The sequence below is a fragment of the Cyprinodon variegatus genome, unplaced genomic scaffold, assembly GCF_000732505.1.
Source record: "Cyprinodon variegatus isolate N-32 unplaced genomic scaffold, C_variegatus-1.0 Scaffold165, whole genome shotgun sequence".
NCBI lineage: Eukaryota > Metazoa > Chordata > Actinopteri > Cyprinodontiformes > Cyprinodontidae > Cyprinodon > Cyprinodon variegatus.
Window position 1 is genome coordinate 1,283,536 of NW_015150618.1, and position 9,028 is coordinate 1,292,563.

At 33.9% G+C, this 9,028-nt stretch overlaps 1 protein-coding gene across 1 annotated transcript in view; it reads left to right on the plus strand.

Annotated features, from left to right (window-relative positions):
- LOC107086879 (contactin-3-like) overlaps positions 1-9,028 on the plus strand; it is a 127,232-nt gene that overhangs the window by 104,777 nt on the left and 13,427 nt on the right. The window contains exon 12 of the mRNA XM_015378114.1: positions 3,545-3,672. Coding sequence (XP_015233600.1) covers positions 3,545-3,672 — 128 coding nt within the window. The remainder of the gene's footprint in view (positions 1-3,544; positions 3,673-9,028) is intronic.

The following is a 9,028-nucleotide window of genomic DNA, read 5'->3' on the forward strand; positions in this document are numbered from 1 at the left end:
AACACTGTGATTCTTTACATTGCCATTGCAAGTAACTTTTATACCTGGATTAATAGATGCAACTTTTACTTGCTTTGGTGAAGCTGCAGGGCATAATCCTTGCTTTATTAAAAAGGCTGTTTGTTAAGCAACTTCAAACTCCTGCCTTGAATCTACCTCAATGTTTTTAAGCCTTTCATTGGCTAGGCAGTTGCATCTTTTCCATCTGTTGTCAGGCCATTGTTGTAGTTGTTTTCAATTACCATGCAAACATTAATCCAAGAGTTCTCTGTTTCACAGTATTGAAAATATTGCACCTAGTTTTTGTTATATTTCCTGGCTTCTCTTGTCATCAAATATAAAATTAGATTTTTTTGACTCTCAAAAGTCTCATGATGGGACTTCTCTATTAGAATGTTAGACACAACTTTTTATTAAATTAAACTACTAATGGAACATTTTGTAATAAAATCTCTAGTAACATATTTTAAGAATTTCAAGCAAAATTGTTGAAATAAAAAACTGCAATTGTAGGTGACAGTGGTAAACAAAAATATGGTAGAATTCAGAAGAGCTTTTCTAGCATCACCAAAGGAGTAATACACTCAAGAAACTGTTGTAGCTCTTAGTCATTACGATCTGCTAAAAGATGTTTATAGTTTTATATTGAAAGAGTCAAAATTAATGCATATCAAACATGTAGGCTGCTTCTCAATATGTGTGCTTGTGCGTTGTCATTTGCTTGTGTACTCAAAAAACATCATCAGCCTCAGCCCTAGTACTATTCCAGTTCACAAGAACTCAAGACCGAGAACGAACAAAGTCCCCGGTTGTTGTGCTCGCCCCTCCCTCTTTACTGAGTATTTATCAAAGCAGACTTGTCCGTTTATAAGAATGACAGCATCTAGGGGAGCGCTCACAAAGCTATTACGTTAAAAGTTCCCTTTTCTGATGCCGTTTTTCTATAGAATTATGTTAAAAGATCATTTTAGGCAAGAACATTATACTTTGAAGCATCATTATATGGTCCATTTAAAAAGAGTTCCGAATGTGAGAGGACCCCAGCAACCAGCGGAGCTCTCTTGGCATAGCAGTGTTTGAAATACTGCTGATGTATGCTCTTTGTTTTATTTGGCAAAATGTTAATATGATTGTGTTTATTTGAATGTGTTAATTATGATTCCCCCACTAAATGAAAAAGTAAGAATTTATTATTATCTAGAGACTGTTAATAACAGGAGGTGAAATACAGCTCCAGACGAGCCGAGCATGTGGTGACGTCACGAGTACGCTTCTGTTCCAATTAACCATTCTCTTCAAATCTATACTTTCCTGTGTTTTTCTCAAAAACATACTTGGCAAGGACATGAGTCCGTATTTTACTGGATTATAGTTCAGTAAAATATCACGCTGCATTACTGATATTGTAAATAATACACCACCTGTTTCAGATAGAGCAGTCTCCTTTCCTGGCAACTGTAGATTTTAGTAATGTTCTAATGTTTAGTGTAGATATGACTTGTTGATAATACAGCTCATTATATATTTAAATGGGCTTTCAGTTAATTGCTTGCATATAAAGATGCAGAAAAGCTTCCCTTTCCTCTTGATAAAATAAATTCTTTGTTTTGAAAAAAATTAGACTTTTTTTTTACAGTACTAACATTTTTTTGCACTAAGCACTTCACATATTACAGACGGCTTCTGCAGTGACAGTCTCTGTTTTACTGTGAACATTTTAGCAATAAATAAATAAAGTTTTCCTAACAGAACATGACATATTGTGTAATTCAACAGTCTGCACAAACTGAAATATGGTTTGCCAAGCCTATTCAAGGACTCCTGATGCCTTTTATTCATAAATACCTCTATTAGGACATCCTGAGCAGGATCTGTCTTTGCTAAGCCATGTTTGTTCAGTTTGCCAATTAAATCAAGGCAGCTGAGACATGTATAATTGGTATTATTACACTGCAAAAATGCAACTGAATTTTCAACATTTGTGCCGTTTTCCAACTGGTTTTAAACTACTAACAGAAAATATTACAGGAAAAAGAAAACAAGTTTACTTCATCATATCATATTATACCTTAGAATAATAAACTATTTTTCATAGAGCTGCCTTATCTCTACTACTGTGAATCTTAACTATGCAATAGCCCAGTAATCCATTAAACATGGAAAAGTTAATACTAGCTGTGAAGAACGTTCTTGAATTTAGAGCATTCATTATCTGGGTGTGTCAAAGAGTATTATAATAGTCAATAGTACTTGATAGTACAAATATTGTTATTTTTTATTGGTCTGAATTAAATAAAGATAAATGTTCTATATCAGGGATTCAATAAATTATTAAAGTATATAAAGTATTAAGGATATCAATATTAAGAATTACTTTGATGAGTCAAATTGATTTATACTGGCTATGGAAATTAATGAAATACTCTAACTATTAAGACTCAACTAGTTATCATTTAACCCTTTATATTTCAAAAGTATCCTTCCCTAGAAAGAAAGGGAAGAACCAACTAGGGCGGTTATACTGTCTTTTTAAAGGATTTAATAGATTAAGGATTTGATGGATTGCCTCTGGTAATTATGAAGTTCAAAAGAAAAAGATCAAGGAAACTATGTTCCAGCTGAAATGTGCCGATAACTGAGAGCACAAAAGCTTCAAAGGTGAACTGAAGGTAATAAAATGCAATAATTTTTAACCACACTAAATTAGAGAAATGATTCACTTTCTTTTAAAAGCAGGTTATGATTGAATGCATTTTGAGCCACTGTCTACACTAATGTAAGCTGTAACATTTTGTTACTCTACAGAAAGTTTTTTTCTAAATCGACCTTTATAAATGATAATTCAATGAGCTGCACCTCTGTGAAATATTTCAATTCTAGAAAACATTTAGCTTTCTTTATTGTGGAAGGATCCTAACCTCCTTAAGTGTTTCCTTTCTGTTAATTTATCCTTGACTAAAACAACTAAACAAATGAAAGCACAGTAAGATGAATGCTATAACTGCATTCCTCCATTGAACCTATGCTTACTGAAATTGTCAATATTTGTTTGTTGCTGAAAGTCATTTTAAAGCATTCACAAAAACACACAAAAACTGAGTTAACATCAGTTTTTAGGGTTGTATCATTTCAACTTACCCTCTATCACCTAAAGGGACTATAAAAAAGAAGTAAGACAAAAAACTTAATATTTTGTGATTCAGAAGACTAAATTGAAAACTAGATGTGACTTGTATTATATTTTGGTGTCTTGAAGCAACATTTCATTACTTATGAAATACACAGTTGGTTCCCATCAGCTTTGACATTAAATCAAAATGTGACTTTTGCCCATTAAAATATATTCTCTTTCAGTTCTCTAATCCACTCGGTAGTGACAGATCAAACTATAACACTTCACACAGAGCTTCTGCTTACATCAAACTAACACATAACCTAATAAAAACTAAGTGCAGCACTTTGTCAGTTTTTAGACTTTGAACTTCCTATTTCACATTAAACTTTAAGTATAAAGATAATATTGTGTCTTTTGATCTCCCTACAGAATGATGGTGCTGGATAACGGAAGCCTGCGGCTTTCTAATGTGACCAAAATGGATGCTGGGATCTATACATGTGTAGCCAGAAACCAGTTTGGAGTAGCAAGCAGCTCTGGAAATCTTTTTGTTAAAGGTGAGGTCTTGAACTGCTTTCACCGTTTCTCCTTATTTATTGGCTACAGCTGATAGTAACTGCATATTTCCATGTGGGTGATGGTGGCTCAGGAGGTTCGTCCTTAAAATAGGAGGTTGCCAGAGATTGCCCTCCCCTATCCATCCTTAGACAATTATGTCTAATATTATTAACTATAGATTCCAATGATATTTGAGAAAACAAAATTTAAAAAGTCAATAGAATCTAATCCTCAGAAGCGGCTAGTAGGTGTGTCTGTGCTACCCACCACATCTAAAATTCACCCGCGTTTGCAGGTGTTAATGTCAGCCCTGTTTATGGGGTAAGAAAAAAAAAAAAAAACACATTTTGACCACCATCCAGTCTAGCATGCAAAAGACCATCCATTCGGTAAGCCCCCCGAAATGCCTGGCCTGCACAGCACTACTGAATAAACCTCAGACTGAAGTTGCTAATTGCTATTGAGAAATGCTATAATGAAGCTTTTGTTGGGTCCTGTTGTCTTTGTTAATCCTCACTATAATTAAGTAGGAATCTGACACCTGCTAAAATTCCAGACTTTTACAGATAGCCTCCATTTACTGGTTAATAACCTTATAGTTTGTGTTTCCGATATGGGCTGTTTGAATTTAGTGATACACTACTTTGAATTTTGGCTGGAACTTCTCAATAAACCCATTAGATGCATTCGCTATCTCACAATCAGACATTTAGGTTTGCACAGTTTGAGCATTCTTCACATCATTCATTGCGTCTACAGTACATTCAAACTAAAAGATGCTTTAAATGGTAACACAATGTTCCAGTGCACAGCATTTGCATGTAGACTGGCATATGTTTAATTATTTATGCAAAGTGATTATACTGATATTAATTTCCTTTCATTTTAACATCAAAAGTTTGTTACAGTACAATTGATTTTAAAGGGAAGATGGGTATGTCCAATCGTGTTGGGGAGAAAAAATACTTGGTTTTTGTTTGTATTTGGTTGTATTGAAATTGCTTCGTTATTAAGATAAAAGTGGCCCTCTGTATGAAGATAATGATTTGTTGAGGAGCAAATACTACATGGCCAACTTCATTCGAGACAGACAACTGAGACTGCCAGAAATTATGATGTTCTTTGTAATGGAGGCCGGACAGCAGAGCTCTCAGCTGGACTGGCTTACAGTAGAACTTACGTTCAGAAATCAGCTACATGCTGGCCTTACTTATGTTTGTTCAGTTAAAACAAGTTGTCACGGTTGAGTGGAGGTTTTGAGGACCCAAATGCAGAGATCAGGAGGCAGAGGGGAGTTTTGCAGATTTAATCAGGTTACTTAGGCCAAATCCAAAAAAATCCCAAAAAGAAAGAACCAAGAAATCAGCAGACACCAGGAAAAAACTCACATGGGGAGCAAGACACAAATAAGCAACAAAACAACAAACCAGCACTGAGTAACTGCAGAGGTTGTGTATATTTGGGGAGACTGTACCAAAACAGGCTAATCAACAGATTGGGAGCAGGTGTGGGCAAGACCATCTAGAAGGAAGCCAAGGGGAAAGAAAACAAGCCCAAGGGGGCAATAGATAGTAACTAAAGAACTCAGCACTGGCAGAAAACAACTACAAAGACACAGAACACAAAGAAACTAAAAATAAACTCAAGCAGAGGGTAGAACCCTGACACAAGTATGCTGGTGAAGATTCTCAATCATCATTTTTTGGCCTGACACAGTAGAATTATATTCTGCTGCATGAATAAAAGCATGTAAGACACTGTAGTCTTTTTGTTTGTATTATCTTCATAGTAATGTCTCAGAATCCAAGTAGATATAGTTACAGTGCTCACAGTCTATAAAGTTACACCTGCGTCACAACACCTGATGATTACTATACTATTGGTCTGGGTGTGTTCAAATGATTCTTACAGAAGCATAATATATTTATTCTATTGTTAGATTACCACATTACCGGTGCTCTTGTGGCTATCTTGAGACAGTAAGCAAGGCAACATATGGTATCTACAGCAAAAATACAAAATATGTTTTAAATCTAGGTAAGTGTAGTATATTACACTTCATCTGACAAAGGAACTAGCAGAATAGAGAAAAAGAAATGGAAACAAGGAAAGAAAATTGCAGACCTAGGGCTGCATCTGAGGAACCTACCAATCTACAGGATCTGGAGACTCTGCTATTGTGTTGAAAAAGAAAAAATACCAGCTTCACCACAGAGGAAGCCTCAGACTATGCTTTCTGTGTTATATTTTATTAGATTGCATTCATTTTTTGCACTTTTCAACTCAATGTACAACAAAGCAAGGCAAGTGGATTTTCTTTTTGTTTAAACGAAGGAGCCACAGGCTGTTGGTGTACATAGACTGGGCTTAGCTGTCAATGAGGAAAGGATTTCAAGAAGATGCTGGTGTATAACAAAGGCCTTAGAGGTTTTGCTATTTTAAGTTCCATCTTACAGCTGCAGATGACAGTCTCAAAATGCCCTTTTCTGTCAATCTTACATGACTCTTACATTATAATATGGAAAAAAAAAGATTGTTCAAACATCCAGCATTAGAAATACAGTTGTGCTTGAAAGTTAACATTTTAGGAAATTATTAATTCACCCTATTAATGAAAATGCCACAAAACTGAAAAAAGTAATGATAAATAAAATGTAGTAAGCAATAATTTTATCAAACAAAATATTCATCTTAAAAAACAAACTGACCCATAAAAAAATCAAAGTACCTTATATATATATATAAGGTACTTATAAAAAAAACAAACTGACCCATAAAAAATCAAAGTACCTTATATATATATATATAAGGTACTTTGATTTTTTATGGGTCAGTTTGTTTTTTAAGATGAATATTTTGTTTGATAAAATTATTGCTTACTACATTTTATTTATCATTACTTTTTTCAGTTCATCTTTTCATATATTTATTGTTTGTAACCTAGACCAATGATATAACTGTTATTAGTTATTATTATATCATTATTATATATTATTATTACTGTTCTCTGATTTTCATAGGTTTGCTGTGATTCAAGTTGTTTTTTTAGTTATGCAGTTCAAGATGTTCCTTATTCCTCAAACAATAACAGTTTTTACTCTGACTATTCCCAAGAGTCTTTGAAAAGAGCATTTTTCAAACTACTTGACCAATCCATTTGTCATCTGCCTCTCTGTTTAAAGTGTAACAAAAGCAGGTCCTTGCAACATACTCTACAGTCACATTTGGCATCATTCCATTGGTACCTTTGAATGAAAGAGCTCTTAGAACTTGATACTCTAAATGGGGACTAGGAAGATTTTCAGAGATTGCTGGGCTTTTTTGGTTATTTTGTCTGGCTATTGTTGAACAGCTGAATGGGACACTCAAGTAAAGTTAAATGCTGGTCAAGCAGATTGGTCAGAACTATTCTTTCCTTTTTGCATAATCTGTTAGTTCAAAGCACTCTTACCGTTAAGAGTTTTGTGGAAAAATATTCATTATCATGGACCTTTTGTCATCCTTTGTAAGATTACAGTTGCTGAATACAGTGTATTTATTGGGATTGGATTTGATAAACCACCGTAAAATATTATGCATTTAAAAAAATAATAATAAATGTATTGCTTATTTTTGTGCCATTGCTAATCAGATGTGTTTCCAATTAGTCAGTCAGAGAAAGACCACTATTGCTATCAAAATCCAACTGAGGAGTTCTGTTTTTTCTTTTATTGTTTTATAGACAAAATACATCATGTTGTAAAAGCTTAGACAAAAAGGCACATACGAAGAGAGAAAATGTTATGGAAAAAGTAACTTCTATGTTGACTGGAAATTAAAGAAGGGAAAGTAAAACAGGCTAAGCTTGCTGATTGGCAGTGGCCACAGGATGTAAAACACAAGGCTTTTAACTCTCTTGTGCCTGCAATGTTTAAATCATAATATTTTTTCAAAGTAGCTAATAGCTCTGCTGAGTTTGTTTAGGATTTGAATACATTCATTCACATAAATCAGGTATTTTATAGGTACTTCTAAAGAGCAGAATAAAAAAAAAAAAACAGTTCTCTGTTATAACTTCTTATGTGATTGTTTTGACAGGTTTTTTTAATTACAATTGTTTTAAAACGAAGCCCGCTTTTACCCTCTTTTCTCTGGCACAGCCTCATTATCTGCCAAAGCAGTTTGCTGAAACAAAAAGATAAAAATAATAGCAATGCATGTTGATTGTAGCGTGGATATGTCAGAGTCAGAAGAAAGCCATAAATGTATTCAATACAGTAAGCTTATTGCTTAAGCTCATTATAAGCTCATTTTTAAATGTTTAAATAGGTTTATTGACTCTAGTTTTTACTTAACACTCCCCTATGAATTTGTTTGTATGGGTCTTTGTTTAGCAGAAACAAAACTATTACAAGATTGATAGCTTTGTTCTTTCAGTTGAATACCGCACTATGTCATGATCACCACTTTTCTAATTTGATTTCCTGATCCAATTGCACTTGAATGTACAATTGTGCATTTAATAAAATAAATCCAATTTAAAAATGCAAAGCTTTTGGGAGCAAAAAGTTTAAACCTTTGTTTTCTTTATCATACAGTAATTTGTAGTTCTTGCATAACTGTCCATTTTAAAATGGCTCAAAATGTCACTAATTACTTTGTGTAATATTTTATTTTGTTAATTTAAAAATATAATTATGTAGAAGTACTGGGACTATGCACAAATTGTGTGAAAGCAAAAAGTAGTAAACAATGAGCTACTTCACATCAGCATACGAGAAAAGCATCTCCACTGTTAAGCAAGACAAATATTTCTATAACCCCTCTTGGTTAGTCTTTTTATCTATTTAAGTCACTTATTAATTTGTTAAGTGTAAAACAATATTTAAAAAATAAGGACCTCTATGATAATTTTAGAAGTTCATCATGATCTTGTCCTTATCAGTCCTAAAGTAGCTTAAATCTAAAATCCAGAGGGCAAAATCTTGGCCACACGTTCTTACAATAAGGTGAAGCTAAATTACTTAAATACCTTTTAAGCAAACCCCAAAACCCCTGATTATCCACTTTTACCATGAATCATTCTGAAGATTTTGCACTAACTTAATGTTTTTTTTTTTATTCAAACTGTTTTTTGTCTGGACTTCACTTAAAGGAGAAGTTCACTTTTTAACACTTTAAGCCCATTTTCTGTAGTGTCCAGGATGAAATGGAATGATCGACACCAAAATTTTGACAATTGCTCCTGTCTCTGCTTTTTGGCTCATGCAGAATCCCCCCCTGGCTGCTTCAGAATGGCTTCCATAGGTCTTTGTCAGACACGTGACTGACACGCCCCCTAGCGCCATTTTTGTGGTGAGCGGAAGAAAAACAAAA